Genomic DNA, 18608 nt, shown 5'->3' with positions numbered 1-18608 from the left:
TTTTATAAAGAAAAATAATTGCGTCTTTATATTTCGAGGGGAGGGGGGTCCGGACCCCCCATAGTCCCCCCTCTGGCTACGCCATCGCCTAACACCTCATGAGGTATTGCAGATTCCTCCTGAAGCACCCCGTTTATTATTTATTGTGTTACGGCCGCAAGTAATAGGCCTGAGTATTTTTCCAGAACGCTATTTAGAAGTCGAAGGGATCGATAAGGATTCAAACCGTTGTGGCCTTGACCTTTGTCTCACTCACGTAGCGCATACACTTCTCCAACCCGCCAACGACCAGTCCAATGGGTCAAGGTCTGCCCCGAGAGCACCTGAACACTCTGCGCTCTCAGAGCGGGTAATGCCGACCGAGTCGTCGAGAAAAAAAGTGTACACACCCCTTTCACGACTTGGGTCGAGTGCACTACTCGAAGGAGGAGATGTTGCAATGCCGAGGGGGCTGGAACGAGCGAGAAAATGAAACGCTTTAGACATGCGAAGGTCGTTCCGCATTTCGACCCGCACAGTACTAGCGGCGAACTTCGTACCGTCTAACAATCAATGAAAATTTTAGTTACACCATTCATAAATCAAGAGCGGCTATACTGATTTTAATTATTTTTGACTTATTAGAATGAAATGAGAAAAAAACTTCAAAAAACTATTAAAAAATAAGTATTTTAATTTCTTGTTATAAAGACATTGATTTTGCTCAATCAATATAGTGTAGACCGGGGTATGTATATGAATATTTTTTCAATGAAGATTCTAATTTTCATGTTTTAACATAATAAATTTGTTACACTTCGTGGTATTATAAATCAGTTGATAAATTCAAAATGTTGTGCATCTAGTTGTTGGCCTATATGTGTTTTTAAAAGTAAAAAAAATATTTTCAGATCCATGTCTCTTGCGTAAACTTACCCCGTTCTTGGTGCAAGTTTAGACCACGCTAGACTGACGCTTGACTGACGCTTAAAATCTCGTGAAAATAACCCCTAGGGAGCAGCATTAATATGTCATGAGGCGCCCTAGTTATAACTCGGTTCGGGAAAGTACACTGCGTTAACGTGCCCCGTTCTACCCAGAACATTCGGCATTATTCTCTTGAGTCAAGTACCTCCTGATGTACAACAGTTTTTGCTTTGTTTATTAAGAGTGTTTATCCATTTTAATAAATATTTGGATGATTAACAAAACATTATAAATGAGTGAATTTATTTTCCCTTTCATAACGTTTTTTAATGAAACTGTAAAATGCCTAAGCTAAGAACTACGCTGGCGAGACAGGAAAAGACTAAAATTTCACTCCATGCTTTAAGATAGGCCGAAAAGATTTGTTTGGAAATAAATTTTAAAAATGACTTGTAATATGTGATGTCACGACTTCACCCTACCATTGTAGAATAATTCTACAATAAATTGCAAGTTTCAGAAAAAAAATTGCATGACACATACAAAACTCTGCTACTTGGTAAAATAATTGCACACAAGGGATGCGTCTATGATAAAATTGGTAATATTTAAGCAAAATAATAATCGCAAAAGATTACGTAGGTAGGACAATAAAAAGCAATAAATGATAATACAAAGTCACACACAAAGTTAGCAACATCTATTAAGTAAAGCAATAATCAAGTTTATAATAGCATTTAGCAAAATAGCATACCTATAGGAAATATTAATAAAGTAAACCAGAAAAATAAGAAATAATAGAAAGTATGACCAAATACAAGCATTAGAAATACACTGAAAATATTTAAACGATAGGAATTGAATTCATACATGGAAATAGCAACGATTTTCCCAGCACTTTTCCTATCGGAGCTAATCGTGACGAAATTCAATGGATGGTTTCATTAAATTAAGTAAGTGCGGTGCCTGAGAAGGGATGCATTTTACGTGAAGTTTCTGTGGAAAATTTTCAAAAATTACTTGCAACGAATATTCGTGCGAATCAAATTATTTCAAGACGAAGTAATCCGCGTGGCTTGTATACCATTTTGCATCGTAAACCTGATATTATGCATGTCTCCCTTGGGGCCGGTATAATTTTGTCTCTATTCCAACCGCAAAGCTCGTTTAAAACTTAACCTAAGTAATGATAATAATGGTTTATTTACTCCGAAATTTTGATTTTACACCTGATAATAACAAGGAGAAGGGGCTTTAGGCGTCTCTAAGGTCATAAGACCAGAATTGAGCCACCATAAAATAACAAAAATGTAAGTAAATATATAATGCCGTAAATATTACATGATTGTTTTAAAGCAACAACATCAAAATAAATGTTCAATAATTTCTTGAGAGAAAATCCAGTTTTTGCCAAATCTTAAAATTTTGTTTCAGAATTTAAATTGTTTAATTTCAGCGGGCAGTAAATTATATACCTTTGGCCCCATGTAGAGAAAGCAACGTTTATATAAAGTTAAACTTGGTATGTTTGTTACAATGAATGACTCTCTCCTTAAAGTATATTTACATTTATCAAATACACTCAGCATATTGCCATTTCTGGCATAAAACAATTTTAAAACTTTTTGAATGAATACAAATGCCTTTGTGGCCACAGTTTTAGGGCCACGGACAACGGAAATGATTGAAATGAATTTCCACTTCAAGTGGGTCACCATCTTTAGACTTTCAGGGCGGCGTACATACGATGGACATTTGACACACATGTCCATGACTCTTTCATTTAAAAATTTTGCTACTAAAAAGGTACTGACTTAAAAATTTTAAATTTGAGATACCAGCAAATAATGACAACGGCCTACTCTATACACTCTTACTATATTTAACCCACAAGAGTGCCGGAGAGCGCTATCGTGCTCCTCCTATCTCTCGCAATAAGTGGAATGTCATTCTTAGATGCTGATATTCCACTAATCATTCAATAGTCGATATTCATTTTATTTTAAAATTAAATATGTTCTTTAAATTATAAAAATTAACTCATATTAACGAAAAATTCGTCAAATGATACAAAAGGTGAAACCACATATAATAAATCAGCCCTTAGGATGTTGGGAAAGTCTCCCAACGAAACGTCGGCCTACACCATGCAGACCCTGAACCGGTTGGAAACCCGAGAAATTTTCATCCACGCTATTCACTGGGAAAAGCTCAGATTCTTCACATATAATAAAGATTTCCTAAAGGTTTTTTTTCCTAACCTAAGACAAAATCAGCAATAATGTAAGATTTCACTTTTTCCCGGCGTATGATGGCGGTGAATTCTTCTCGGGTTTCCATCCGGGTGAGCTCCATCTCCATCGATGCCGACGTTTCGATAGAATGACGATAGAAAAGGATTCTATCGAAACGTCGGCAGCGATGGAGATGGAGCTCACCCGGATGGAAACCCGAGAAGAATTCACCGCCATCAGCAATAATGCCTCGGCACTTTTAGCAGAGTTACTATAAAATTACGATTGGCACTCAAAGCGTTAAGGATTATTGAGTAAGTTTGAAATGAACATTACGTTGCAAAAAAAAGTCTAAGCGGGAGTAGTACCAGCACCTGTAGATGTGTTGAAATTTACCACAAATTTCAAGGCATCTACAGGTACTGGTTTCGCTGACTGGTTTCTGGCTTTCATCGCACCCCGGCGCAGTTCAAGACGACAAGCATTCTGTTATTCCACGCTTAACCCTTAGAGGACCAAGGGAGGGCTAAAAAATGTCCACCTTTTTCTTTTTTCGATATTTTAATTACTCATTTACCCAATACAGATTCATAACTTCGTTATATTGTCAAATATAGGTTTAAAAAGATAAATACATCTTGATGTTTATGGAAAATTTTGTACATACAACGTTATGAGAGCGTAAATACGTGGTGGACACAAAGTAACCCTCCCTTGGTCCAACCTGTGACATATTTTTCGACCGAATGGAATCGTGTAATGTGACAAATATTTTTGTTTGGCATTACAATTTATAACTTAATTAGTTTAAATCAAGTATTAACGTTTATTTTAATTCAACAATAGGCTCCATATTGCATTTATGTATTTAAACTATGGGATGTAATTACTTTGATTTTATTTCACAAATTTCTACTTTACTTACTTTCGATTATTATTCTATTCTAAGAAATCAGAATTCGTAAAAAAAAGTTTCAATCTATTTATCTTACATATTGATTAATTTTCTCTAAAAATTTTGAACTGCATGTATAAATAATTAATCTCTGTTTCTATTCACTTTGCTTACTCTTATAGGCTCTGCTTGGCAGAATTATAAACTGATACATTATATCGAAATAAAGCTAGAGTACCCTTCTGAAATTTTGAATATTGAAGTCATTCCTTGTATAATACTTTCACAAAAACCTTTTCACTGTATTTATTTTATTCATTCATGAACAGGAAAGGGCGCAAAGAGCTCTATCCAGCCATTCATGAAGCATCTTTTACAAAATGAATTTTTGCATACCCCGGAAACACTTTGGTTACCTATCTAATCAGACTCGCAAGAATTCGAAGTATTTTACCTTCATATCAAACTGGAATGTCATTGATGCGAAAATATGAGTGCAACAAGGACTAGCTCACATTCTTACCGTGATATTAGTGTTTTTAAGATTTTTTCAAGATGCAATCTGTATACAATATAATGCAATTTATACAATCAGGATACAATCCCAAAATTACCTATCATACGGTGAGCATTTACGATGCATGGCATGCTACCTGCAAAGCTCCTGTGAAATTTTGGTCCTCATGTTGACATCTAGAGCTACTATGCGGTGGCTTTTGAATGAAAGGGTTTATATCTTTGAAAAGTTTTCCTATCTGCTTATCTACTTGACTGAGAGTGACGTGTAATGAGAATTGGAAATTACAAGTGACACAGAATAAATCAGTAATGAAGAATTGAGTGATACTGTAGTCCACGTTAGTGAAATCAGTTCAAATAATGACAGTAAGGCAGGTGATGGAAGTGACTTTTGTAGGGAATAAGGCAGCTAGGAAGATATCGAGTACGTTGCAAATATGGCAAGGAAAAATCTGAGTAATCCTCGTCGCGCGACTAGGCGAACCATTCAAAATATATTGCGGAAAAAGCAATGTTTACTACCTGCTGGTAAGGAAAAGGATATGTGCAAGCCATTTGAAAAAATTTCGACCCTGAAATTCTTGACATGATTTTACGGCATACGAATGAAGAAGCAGAACGAGCTTAAAGTCTAAAAATGATACGGTAGAACTTTTGATATTGTTCGGCGCAAACGGTGATAGCAAGTTAGAATTACATGATTGGTGGTTACAAAGATTTGGAATGTCCTCCTATATTGCTGCGAAGAGTTGAAACTGATATCAGGAACTATTGCCTTATTTGATGAAAAGTCTACTTGAGGAAAGACAAAGATGAAAAGACAAAGTTGCGCTTATTTTTCGGTATTCCAAATGGTCAATGCGATATCACCCAAATGTTACATTTGCGAACCCGATATGTTCGTTGATATGATAGCTGATGAAATGTTATCATTGTTTAGGGGAAGGTGTAGGTTTATAGTATTCATGAAACAATAACCAGAGTAGTATGGAATACTTATGAGAATGTTCACCAACTGTTATGAGAGGTATGTGATCAACATGGAAATTGTTGCCTGAGAAAATAATGAACCATCAACAAGCATAGGTTCAAACGAAATAGTGAACGCCTGGTGGTCCCAATCATGAATTCCGGGGAAAATGTGTCAATGGGTAGATACTATAATTCTATGGAGCCAACAGAAGAACTTTATGGATTGAGTATGGTTGGAACTATGCAGAGTAACAGAAAACGTATTCCTGAACAATCGAAGGGTACAGCTAGTCAGAAGATTTTTTCAAGTTTGTTTGAATTTACAGACCCGAGATCTGGGAGTCCACCGGTGACTCTTATCATTCATCACCAAAGAGAAGCCTAAGAAAAATATCGTTTCTCTATCCACACAGCATATAGAAATCTGTTCATATCCGATATAAATGTCAATAATTGTTTCAAAAATAAATGTGACGTAAACTTGCTCTACTACAACACCAAAGGAGTTGTTGATGTTATTGATCAGATGCTATGCAAGTATTCCACCAAAAGATCTACAAGAAGTTGGCCAACCTGTCTTCTTTGCACTAATCGACATTGCTGCCCTAAATGGATTCTCTCTTTTTATAATCATTTTCCTCAGTAAAATATCAAAAAAATTAAAAGGAGACATCATTTAGGCATATTTGTTATAGGCCTTTGTATAGGCCTTGAACTTATGCGGCCACAATACAGTATTAGTTGAAAAAGACAATAGATTTACAGAAGCACATTTTATTGATGATGGAAGGGGTCGCGGATAGAAAAATACAGCCGTCATATGTTGCTGTCAAAGTAATTGGCACAGGAAGTTTCCACGCGTGCAGCAACGCACTCACATCAAAAAGAGAAAAACCAAACAAATTATAAAAACTATGATTATATGTACTATATGTAACAGTTATAATTGCGGTTAACATGGCATAAAAACTAACGTATACAATACGAAGGCAATAATGCTGCCTTATCAGAAGATTCGAGTTGATTATTCATTAGTGATTGCTAATGTTAATCATTTTATAACTTTATCATAATGATATGGTTAATGATCAATAAATACTACGAACAATGTAGAACATAATTTTTTTAATTAGGAGACGTATTATGATTTATCATGTACTTTTAAATTAGGTAACTGAAAACAGAGTGGAAAATTTTAGGTTTATTTTAAATAATTATAAAATTGTTTTCCTGGAGTACGGTTGCTGAAAATTGACTTAAATTTGAAATACTATGCCTTATTGTTATTTTAGATGCACAGTTATCAATGATTTAGAAACCTAATTTTCAAATAAGAGCATGAAACCCGGAACCTCTGTGAAAAAGTTTTGTCATAATTTCGTTTATGATTAGTTTAAAAAGATTTGAAAATTTCAATATTTTTATTGCGATTATATGACTTTCAGCTGGATAAACAAATTTTAAAATGTTTTAACAATGTAAAAACACAATTGTTGAAGATATACTCTGTTTCATGAGTAGTTAAAACGAAAAAATATAAGTGGACATTTTTTGACCCTCCCTTGGGCCACGGTGTAACCGGAAAAAGGTTGGTCCTTTAAGGGTTAAAGCATAATGGGCTCAATTCCTCGATCGAGAATAATATGATTAGATAAATAGATATAAAAATATTCATTGTTCTGGAAGAAATCCTTAAGGACAAAAATAATAATAAATGAAATGAATAAGCGACAGGTTGCTAACATATCAAATACAAGATAGATGATTACAATGATGATAAACTGAAATTTTTTAAGTTTCTATGCATAATGTTATTCCATTTCATGACATAACCAAGCAAAGCAAATGCATGAAATCTAGGTAAAAAACGGCAAATGTAGGTATGCACCAAGCTGCATTTGATACAAACACAAACAAAAGTTACGTATTCTTAACTAAACAAGTAAAAACATGCTACAGCAAAAAAATGAACAATAATAACCAGAACACACATTTGACAAAAATAAGAGCTACTTATGCTAATGCCAAGACAATAAATAATATATATTTTTTTTTAGATCACGAGATGTGATCTAAAAAAAATATATATATATAATAAGGGGTCGTGAAGCATAAAGTTTGAACAATAAATAATGCGAACTTTATGCTTTGGTGTATTTGACCTAGCAACCGTGCGCGTGACTGCGTACAAAGCAACTTCTTTCTGCAGTTCTTTGAAATTCGTCGTCGCCGACCGGCGACAAAATAGTGGTTTTTCACCCCGACAGTGCCTTAGCAAGCACGACCCTCGCCACATGTGCCAATGTGGACTTGTGACATCAACATCTTGTTCGGTAAAATCCATCCCGAAGTTCACTCTCAGCAAATGGCTTCGTGGTTTCACTGGCTAACACACCTGACCGGCAATCGGGAGGTCCAGGTTCGAATCACGGCTAAGTTGTATATTTCTTCATGGCGAACTTCATCCTTTGGTGTATTTAACTTTGCACTCGTACGCGTGACTGTGCGTAAAGTCACTTGTTTCTCCAGTGCTTTCATTATATTTTAGTTTAAAAGTTTTTAACAGATCTGCAATTTTTAACATCAGGTAGCATCTTATTCCAAATACGATGAGCAGTAACAAGAACAGATTTACAATAAACAGTGGTGCGATGGCCAGGGAAATATAGCATATTAGGAACAGACCTAGTGTATGTACATTGTAGAGACAGAGGGACAACCTCGGAACAAAAGATACAGACACTTCGGTGATTTGTTCTTACATGGAACTTAGAAAAAAACTTAAAAACATGATAACATTAAGAAGAAAATTTTTGAAATTCTTACGTCATAGTTTCCAGGTAGATATTACTCTGGGAGGAGCATTAGGCGAACAAAAGAAAGTGTGCCGAAATAAAAATAAATCGTTTAGAGAGAATGATGCCACTCAATTAATACCGAATATCTATTTACCTTTTAACAACAGCTTTTAATCAGGGTCTCGTAAAAATCTCGTTCTGTCCAAAATAACTGCTAAATAAAAATTATTTTAATGGTCGTAACCACCAGATCCTACCCAAAATTAATGTCATCATAAATCACAAGTCATGAATCCGTAGGAAAACGGTTGGAGTACACACGTTCCGAAGATTCGAAGAGTCGTGAGGGAATTCCATGAATCCGAGGCCAAATCATTTCAAGTATTTAAATCCATCATTCCTCACTTGACTCATGGAAAAGTGAAAGTTACCCTCCAACACAGCTTAGCAATCATCTCTCCCATTCGAAAGCTTATCCGCGGATTTTAAATATAGACCGTAAGCGCTATCAGGATCATTAAGTCATGAATACGTTTTACTGTGGCTCTAAAAAGATCCGTAACTTCTCACTCATTTTTTAAGGAATGCCTAAGAAAATTATTTCTTTTGACGTCACACTTAACGTAAAGGTGATGAGTAAGGGTTAAAATAATCCCATTTCCAAGAAATAAAATTTACAAAACAAAATGGCACCGCGAGAGACTAGGAGGCTGCGCGCTAGCCTTAGTTTGCTTGAGCAATTGTGAGTAGATATACCTATAAAACGATTTTAATTTCACTTTTTGAGTTGATTTCACTGCACAGTCGACTCGAGCGCTCTTGCATTTATTTGCTCGGTTTGAACTTCGTTCCTCCATAAGATGACCCAACATACGACCCGACATCTACCAGTCTTCCTTGACGAATACCGAAACGCCATATGGCGCGCCAGATACAACTCCCAAGTAAGAGTTTGTACATGGAACGTTGAAAGCGGCCTCGTCGAGTTATGGCCGTGAGTGATTTAGTTGCGTCCATTCAAGAGATTCCTCTTCACCATTGCGTCCATGTCCCCTTCTGAGTAAAAAGCACTTAAACTACCTACAATCTCACCTACATTCCCACTTCTGTAGCCTTCCAAACATATTATGGTCGCAATATGAACGAATTCATGAATGAAGCTCATTTATGCACTGTGTTTCCCAATAAGAGCAATTTAAAATGCATATAAAAATTTCTGCTCTGAATATAAAAAAAAAGAAAAATCTAATCTGAATTGAGCGGGTGAGAAGCCAAGGGGTACGAGTGATTTCTTGAAGAATCTGAGCTTTTCCCGGTGAATAGCATGGATGAAAGCTTTTCCCAATATCCTCAGGTCAGTCTCACAACGAAACATCGCCCTACACCATGCAGACTCCGACCCGGTTGGACACCCGAGAAGATTTCACTCAAGTGATTTTTTTCTTCTAAAGATCAATTAGATATTTGATAATTCCTTTGATTCTCCACTCGATGTCATCACAGAACCGAGACTCACACGTATCCCTTGGCAACCAAGTTCTTGTTTATTTCTTCTAACAATAGGGTAGTTTCCTTCATCAAAGAAAACGAAAGGCATTGATTGCGATTCGTTACCCACCATTAATGTATTCATAATGTACAAATTATTTGGTTTTAGAAATACTGGTTTAGACCAATGGCAATGGTCAATTTTTATCCTCATTTGAAAAAGGCCAGATTGGCGCCCATGCGATGCCACTCCACGTGACGTCATAGGGACCTAGTTTCTATACGAGTAGACAGGAGTTTTACATCGTCTGAGATTACCAATGCATGCATGAGGCACAGAGCTCAGGGAAACATCTCTTAATAATCACTTATTAAAACTGGCTAAGATCGGAAAGTTTTCTTCGTTTGATAAGGTATTAATAATCCTTACTTAAGCCAAGCGCAACCACCTAGCAGGGTACTCAGCTACCTACAAGCATCCTGCGTCGTATCAGCGCTCAAAGCCTCGCCCCAAAGTCACCTCACTTGCGGCAGCGGGAACCAGAACGACGTCACGCGGAGTTTTCCCGGCATTCATACTTAGCCGTCGCGTTTTCGCGCGCTTGAAAAATTTTCACTTCTCATTTCATTGTGAAAAATAGATATCGTCATTTAAAAATCTAAAAGCGTGAAATACGTACTCCAGGAGTAATAATCTTTCGATTTAGTCAATAAAAAATAATGGGAAACCACCCTATTAAATGTACCTAACTCTGATGAGAAAAAAATCACCTCTATCCCTTGGCTTCTCACCTCCTCAATTCTGATCTGATCTGAAGACTGATCTACCAGCGGTAAACTGACCGAAATGCTGCCTACATTCCAAACTTTCAAGGGTAATGAAGAAGTAAAATGAAGTAACCAAATTTACGAGTCAAAAAACACGTCTTTATCTCCGTTATGAACAATAACAGCGCCAAAAAGCAAAATAATGGTAATAAGTAAGGCCTCGTTAGCAAATTGAAACAATTTTATAAACAAATCATACTTATGCTTTGTCACCGAAAGGCAATAAAAATATTAGATATGTTTGAACTAATATTTATAGAAAACATCCCCATGAACAACAGAAAAACTTTTTTCCTTAATTGAATCTTGGCAATAAGAAGCAAAAATATTGCACCAGAATGAAATTACACTAGCAGCAAGTTAATATTAAGAACATACACTGACGACCAGGATGAAGAGGACAGGGGGCATACTATGCGTTAATTTTTACAATTTTAAGAAAACTGTATAAGTTAAAATAAAGTGAATATTGACTATTGAATTATTAGTGAACTATTAGCATCTTGCTGGCACTTTTCGTGAGAGATAGGACGACGCGATAGCGCCCCCCGGTACTCTAAGGCTTAACAATTTACTGAAGCCAAATTGTTCCTAGCGGTGATCCCAAAAATTTAATGAGCGTGCGTAAATAATTACCACGAATAATTCAAGCATGCATTTTAGGTACCTGAGATTTGAGATTTTGTTATTCTACTCACATTTGTATTTTCTGTGCTATTCAATTGTATAATAAACATGTTTTTGTACAAACTGTATGTAAAAAAAAGAGCCGTCGCACAGTGGCCCGAAATCGGAAAAAACCGGACAAAAGTCCAAAATAGCGTTTTTTGAGGTAGAGACTTGAAACTTGACGTATATGTTCAAAAATAATTGATAATCATGAAAAAAAACTTGTGTTTCATAGATCTCATCCGTTGCTAAGATACAGAGGACCAAACACGACCAAATTTCCAAAAACACTTTTCATTTTTCTTCGAAAAACTTGGAAGTTAAGCTGCTCGTAGAGTTTTGGAAGGATTTTAATGTAGTAAAAACATTATATTCCAGTAATATGGTACTTTATCTTGTCGATCGTTTTTCGATTAATCGATCTTTCGGTTCAAATTTCAATTTTTATTGAAAAAAATTCGAACTTTTCATTTCGATAGAAAATCGATTGATCGAAAAATCGATACTGACCGTAATTAAAAACCGAAACCCTGACCGTGAAAAGATATTAAAATACACCGACTGAAGCAAAATAACCGATCTTCAACGCAACAGACTGATACATCCCGTTGACTAAAACAGTGACTTGAAAATAGCCGCGTCATGTAGGTACATTGGGTGACATCATTCGGCCTCTACCTGCATTACTCCTCAATGGCCACGCACCCCACTGTTTTCCCCCTATGCAATCGTTTACCAATGCGCTCTCCTCGTTAATCTTTCCTTGACCCGTCTCCAGTGCACTCGTCGCCATCGCGACGGCTACACTCGCTGAATCAGTTCTTTCCGCGATCCACAGGAGAATACATACGATTGCTGTGCACGCGGCTTTTCCAGTTCCCACCGGCTCCACAGTTCGCCGGCGGCGCAGGAATTTAAAAGCATCCAAATTCTCTCCGACCAACGTAGCCGGGAGCAACACAACGATCGTTATTTTTTTTATAAACCTTTTATATAAGTGATTTTTTGTACGCCGAAAAATTTCGCGTGCACGTGTGGTGTTCTGACGCCCAGTTCTCTCTGTAAAGATTTCAGAGGATTTTTTGTCCGAGTGAAAATAGATTTGTGAAAGTGCTACTTGGTGAAATAGTTTTCTATAGATATGTGAAGAGAAAAATTCGAAATTTTCGGACAGTGATTAGGATCTGAAATGTGTTACGCCTTCCGAGAACAAATCCATACGCATCCTGACCATAATAAATCAATCATAGCAGGCATCAACTTTTCAATCATTTTATTATAAGGTTGTTAAGCTGGGAACTCTTATAACTACACTATACTATAAGTGTCAGGAGTGACGTCATATTTTATAAACCTCATATGTAAGTGATTTTTTTGCTCCAAATATTTTCAACTGTTCTCTAATTTAATTAAAATCTTGATCTGCAAGGAACTCTTGTAGCTACACGCAACAATTGTGTTAAGAGTGACGTCATTTCGCATAAACCTTACATATCAGTGATTCTTTTTACGCCCAGAATTTTCAACAGCTCCCAAATTTAATAAAAATGTTGATTTACTACTAATACTTGTAATCACACTATACAATTGTGTTACGAGTGACTTTTTTCTGTTGGAGAGGGAACGCTACAATGATGGCACTTGGGTACCTAAAAGAACATGAATTTGCCATCAGCTGTAATTAACAACAATGTGACTACGTTGGTATGAATGAATTAGACAGATAAGGAATTCATGGAGACAGGATGTTCTCCACGACCTAAATCAGATTATGGAAACGAAAACAAAAATTGTAAAGTACTACGGGATGAAAATTGGTGGTCATTGATAACTTCACACAGCTGAGAATTAAATATATAAGTGTTCCACGGGTTAAAAAAACTTAACATACGCCGTGTGACCAGTGCCACGCAATACATGTGAGCAACGCATATCACGTTCGGAATCGGATATGGAAATAAGAGGTAACAACAATAGGTCATCATTTTGCCTGACAATCGAATAATATATGTTTCAACAATTGAGTGTTACTTCAAGAACTTCACAGCATCAATCAGAGTAGATTTCGGAGAAAAAAGAGTGAAAGTACTTAAGACGAACTTTCGCTATATGCTAACACTAAGAACTTTTCAGTACGTAAGTCATTTATGAAAAACATTAAAAAATGGAAAAACCGACATGGAAGGACATCCGTGAAATAGAATGGTGGAATTCTGCATTTCTTTTGAGTGGTCACTAGTTCTAAAGGATGACTTTTTTTTGACTGGTGGCAGTTTATCAACGAAACTTTATTCCATTGCATAAATATTCGAACCATTATTGTATTTATCCGATTAGTATACGTCCAAACTGTCAAAAAATACTTTAAAAATACTTCTCCATGAAAAATCAGGTAAAATTGGACAAACATGCTTCAAACATAAAGAAGAAAAACTTTTAAGTGAAACCATGTTTTGACCGAATGCGTCAAACCCGCAAAGGATTTACACGGTTGAGATAATGATCTGAGTTTTGTTGAAATGATTTAAATAAATAAATGATTTCAAGTGATATGCTTGATCGTGAGGAAAGTTTAAAATTATAATATTTACCCTCAGAGTAAAAGTGAGTCACCTTTAAACAAAAATAAGCGCAAAAGGACAAAATTATCCCTGTGTGAAGCAATCTACTTTTAAATTCAGTTATAAAAAAGTAGCTTCCTAAGCGAATAGGAGTCAGTTTTTAATCAAGAGGGTGGTTACTAATTATTTGTAATTGGGGGGTCAGGAAACTAGTCGTGAATTAATATTTTAATGATAATGACAAATGATTATTAAACATTTATTTATATTATATGAAACAGCCGCCAAAATTCAAACTAGGATACTTGAACGAATTTTATTACGGTCGGAATCGTAGGATATTTATTCTCAAAAGTGAATTGTATTTATATTTTTAAAAACATGCTTCCACGATACAATATTCAGAGCTTTATTGCATGCTCAATTATCAACACAAAGCGATCGTCACGACTGTGCGGGTGATTGTTTGCGAAATTGTTCGTGATTGATTACATACTAAAGTCTATTTAGATAAGAGGAAGAAAGTTCATCGGTACTCTACCCAGAGGATATTAAATCTTTACTGTGTCCAATCATCTCATCAGAACGATCACGACTCCATGAGTGCTCCCAAAATTGGTCGTGAATAAGTATCGGAAATAAAATACATGCTTTTAAGCGAAGAACCACGGACAAGAAAAAAAAGCAGAGCAAGACAAGCTTATTACGGTTATTATTTCGAAATATTTTTTTTACTGAGTAATTATCAATTACAGTAAAAAAAACTCCATTCAGCACTATAGAGAGGGGTTATTTTTAGGGAATTCAATGAACATTACGATCATTACGACTGCGATGTTGGATTTTCACGCCATTAGGTTGTAAAACTGTCCATTATTTTTATACATTTATTTATATTCAGCTTAAGAGCAACCAAAAGAACAAAACACTCAGAGAAATACTAGTGCATTAGGGTAGAATTTTCAAGGTATTTATTTTACTAAGTAATTTTTTAATTAGGTTCATAAAAAAGAAGAAACTAAGGACAGCCTACATGAGTGAATTGTTTCCATAGCGATCATCTCCTCTGTAACGGAACTAAACACTACTGCGCGTGTGAGTAAGGTTCTCAACTTCGGCCACAATGTTGGTAAAAACTGTTCTTGTGGTTCTGCCGCTCCTACTGGGGCCGTCGTATGGCACCGTGCCCACGCCGAAGACGAACCACAGCCAGCCCACGTCTCCGCCTGGACAGCGTCGCCTGGACCAGCTGCTGGACTTCTTCGAGTCGCGGAAATTGGAGGAGGCGTTGGCATGGAGCGGAGTCAGCCCTATACTCAACAGCAGGTGCAAGAAGGAGATGGGGCTCTACCTAAAAGGACTCAGGGACGGACACTCGTGGGCCGACAAGAGTGAGTAGAGGAATAATTCAATTTATCATACATTCGGGACGGACGTATCCAGGATATTTTTCGGATCCGGGTTCGGATCGGATCTTTGATTTTCGGAGCCGGATCTTTCGGATCGGATATTTTCGGATCCAAATGCATTTTCAAATTCCTGCAATTGAACGAAGTAATTATTCAAGTTTACTCAGGGTACGTACAATCGAAGGAATGCTTTTTAGATTTTCATACACATTTTAATATTTTTATAGGCTTTCAAGTTGTTTTTTTTAAAACATCTTTACATGCTCAGGACCTAAACTGTTACGCATGGAAATGAAAATAGGAAAAATCTTCGGATAAACCACTGACCAGTGGCGTAGGACAAGAATCGCATGTGACGGCACATTCGAAGAGAGAATCGAAACTCTTTCCATCCTTACGGGGAGTAGCATTCACTGAAGCTATCATTTAAAATTTCGGATCCAGATCCGATGTCTTCCGCGACTTTGGATCCGATGCATCGGATGACGGGCAATATCCGCGGATATTTGGATATCCGATCCGACCATCCCTATCATATATATTACTAGCTGACCCGGCAAACGTTGTTTTGCCATAAAATGGTTTTCTAGGGAATAATTTGGTAGTAAAATAGAAAATAACTGTCTTCTTAAGCGTGTGGGAATGTGGTATATGGCTCGAAGAGGAATGGAGCGCTGTGAACGATGACGACCTGTAAATATAACTAAACACTAAACATTCATTTTTTTAATGCAGTGTACTTTTATTACTTTAATACATTAAAAATTTCAAATTAGATATCTTTAACAAATTATGAAAATTAAAAAAATTAACGTTATCAGTCTCTTAGTGCAATGGACTGTACGATAATTTCAGTGATAGATTAGATAATTTAAAGCTTCGCTGGTATCGCGAACTGTATTGATAGAGGAGATGACAAACTACATAAACAATACTGACGGTCGTCAAGGGGACATAAAGCCAAAATGCTAAAATTTCAGCATTTTTATGTATTGTTTTTCAAATTTCAACGTTAATCACTTGGAAAACGAAAATCGATAGCAAAAATAAGCATTAGCATTTGTTTTGCTTTCCATTCGTATATATCTTAACTAAATTGGACCATTATCACTAATTTAAATATGCAAAAGAAAAAAGGTTTGCAGGCATCAATAACGAACTTTACATGTATTCCTTATGGAAATGACTCAGGGCCCATTCCAGGGCCTCATGGACCCTGAAGAAGATAGAAAAATAGTTTACAACATATTTTCAGACCTACTGACAATACGCACCAAATTTCATAGGAATCGATCCAGCCGTTTCGGAGGAGATTGGAAACAAAAAACCGTGACATGAGAATTTTATATACTAGAAGATAGATTACAGAAAGGTCTTTTTCTGTCATTGCGCACGTCTTCCTTTAATTCTGCACCTACAGTGATAAATGAGGTACCATTTTTAACGCTGAATCACCGGCTTCTGATGAATAGTACAATCTCAAATTTCACCGACTATTACTGAAGTATTCTACCAATTTTGGTAGGTTTGTATGGAGTGTCACGAAGCATTCCCAATTTGACTTAAAAGTTACAAATTTTCCATGTCGATTACTCCCTCGAGATATATCGACTTCAAACATTTATTTTATTCTTAACTTCAACAAAAGGTTTAGAAACCCGTTAAATTCATAACTAAACCAAAGAAACGTAAAGTAAGCAGGCAAAAATATTAAAAATAAAATCTAGGAAGTATGACGCATGAGAAAATTGTGGCACTGCCTCTGAAGACCTAGGAATAGTGTAAGAATGTATTGTCATTTGGTTTTGAACTTAACTGAAAATTATTGCCAAGTTTATAAGTATTATTAGGCTAATTAGATTTATCGGACATGAGTGTTGATGATCCTGATAGATTAGTAACGATTGGAACCCAAACTTCCTACTTCTACAGATGAAAAGCTTACGACTTAGTGCATTTTTTGAAAAATCTACCAAATAATCTATGACCAACGCCATCTATTGAGAAAATTAATTACTATTTTTCCCTATGGAAATTTCATAGCACAACGGAAAGAAATTTCAAAATCCAGGCAGTTGAATATTGCATTATCATCAAAATCAAGCATTTGTGCAAATTTTCAAGCCGATTCGACGATTGGAAATGGGTTAAAAGTACATAAAAAGATTCCATCTATGAAACAGACAAAGAGAGTTAAGAAAAACAGTATTAAAAAAAAGTTTCCCATATTATTTGTTTTCCTTTACATTCTACATTCCCAAAGCCCCAATAAAATAAGCACAGCCGCGAAAACGAGGGGGTGAAGCAGTGTCACCAACAGCTGCAGCGTTGTACTACCTTTCACTTTTTCCACACATGTTCCAATGCGTAGCTTTTTCCTCGGAAACGTTTATTGTCGGGCGCCCGTTCCACCGCCAAAACCTGTTCCATCTCGGCTTCCGCCTTCCAAATCACCCGGTCCCATCAAAAGTCCACCGCAGCACGCGAATTTCCAAGGTAAACAAGGCACGCAATATTTTCGGCGCATCGAACATTTAATGGGACAAGGAGGAATTACGGCTAACCTTTTTGTCTATGCAAAACATCTTATGTTTGGGTAAAGGGAATTGAGCTATACGGCCTCTACAGATTTATAGTTAAATAAAGAAATATCTGCCACAAAATTTAAACCATTGCCATCTATTGAGAAGCTTTATAATCATTTTTCATAATGGAAATTTAGGTGATTAATTAGAGTACAATTGAACAAAAGTTCAAATGTCTGATTATTGAATTTTGTGTTGTCACCAGAAGCAAGCAAAAAAGCAAAATTTCGATATTTTTCCATCATTTACGGACTACATCAATATACAGAAGAAGAAGGATGGACTTCTGTTTCATACTTTCTGAAGATAGATTCCTTGGGGCACTCAGCCGGATCGATCGGTCAATTAGTCAGCTCATAACCGCGTTGAGTTAGGCAGGGTGATGATGAGAATTAGCAAAAATATATCGATTTGTTGACGTCGGTTTTACAGATACGGCGTAATACGTTTCTTTTTAATTTTTTCAAGAAAAGACCTACATTCCAAAATAAGCATAAGTAGGGATAGTCGGATCGGATACCTCGGATAAAACATCCGCGGATATTGCCCATCATCGGATACATCGGATCCAAAGTCGCGGAAGACGTCGGTGGAAAGAGTTCCGATCCTATCTTCGAATGCGCCGTCGCATGCGATTCTTGTCCTACTCATGAACCGTTTTGTTTGAAATCTCTCGCAGAGGTTACGTAGGAGAATTTCAGCCGTGGAAAATAAAAATAGCAAAATACGACCGGCACATAGTGT

At 36.4% G+C, this 18608-nt stretch overlaps 1 protein-coding gene across 1 annotated transcript in view; it reads left to right on the top strand.

The window, feature by feature from the left end:
- The first annotated feature begins 14968 nt into the window (after positions 1 to 14968).
- The window catches only part of LOC124168693 (O-acyltransferase like protein-like), a 60665-nt gene continuing 57025 nt past the window's right edge, over positions 14969 to 18608 (top strand). Inside the window, exon 1 of the mRNA XM_046546960.1 lies at positions 14969 to 15261. Coding sequence (XP_046402916.1) covers positions 14994 to 15261 — 268 coding nt within the window. The 5' untranslated portion in view covers positions 14969 to 14993. The remainder of the gene's footprint in view (positions 15262 to 18608) is intronic.

Source organism: Ischnura elegans, chromosome 12 (assembly GCF_921293095.1).
Source record: "Ischnura elegans chromosome 12, ioIscEleg1.1, whole genome shotgun sequence".
Lineage (NCBI taxonomy): Eukaryota > Metazoa > Arthropoda > Insecta > Odonata > Coenagrionidae > Ischnura > Ischnura elegans.
This window is presented reverse-complemented; position numbering and strand designations above follow the sequence as displayed.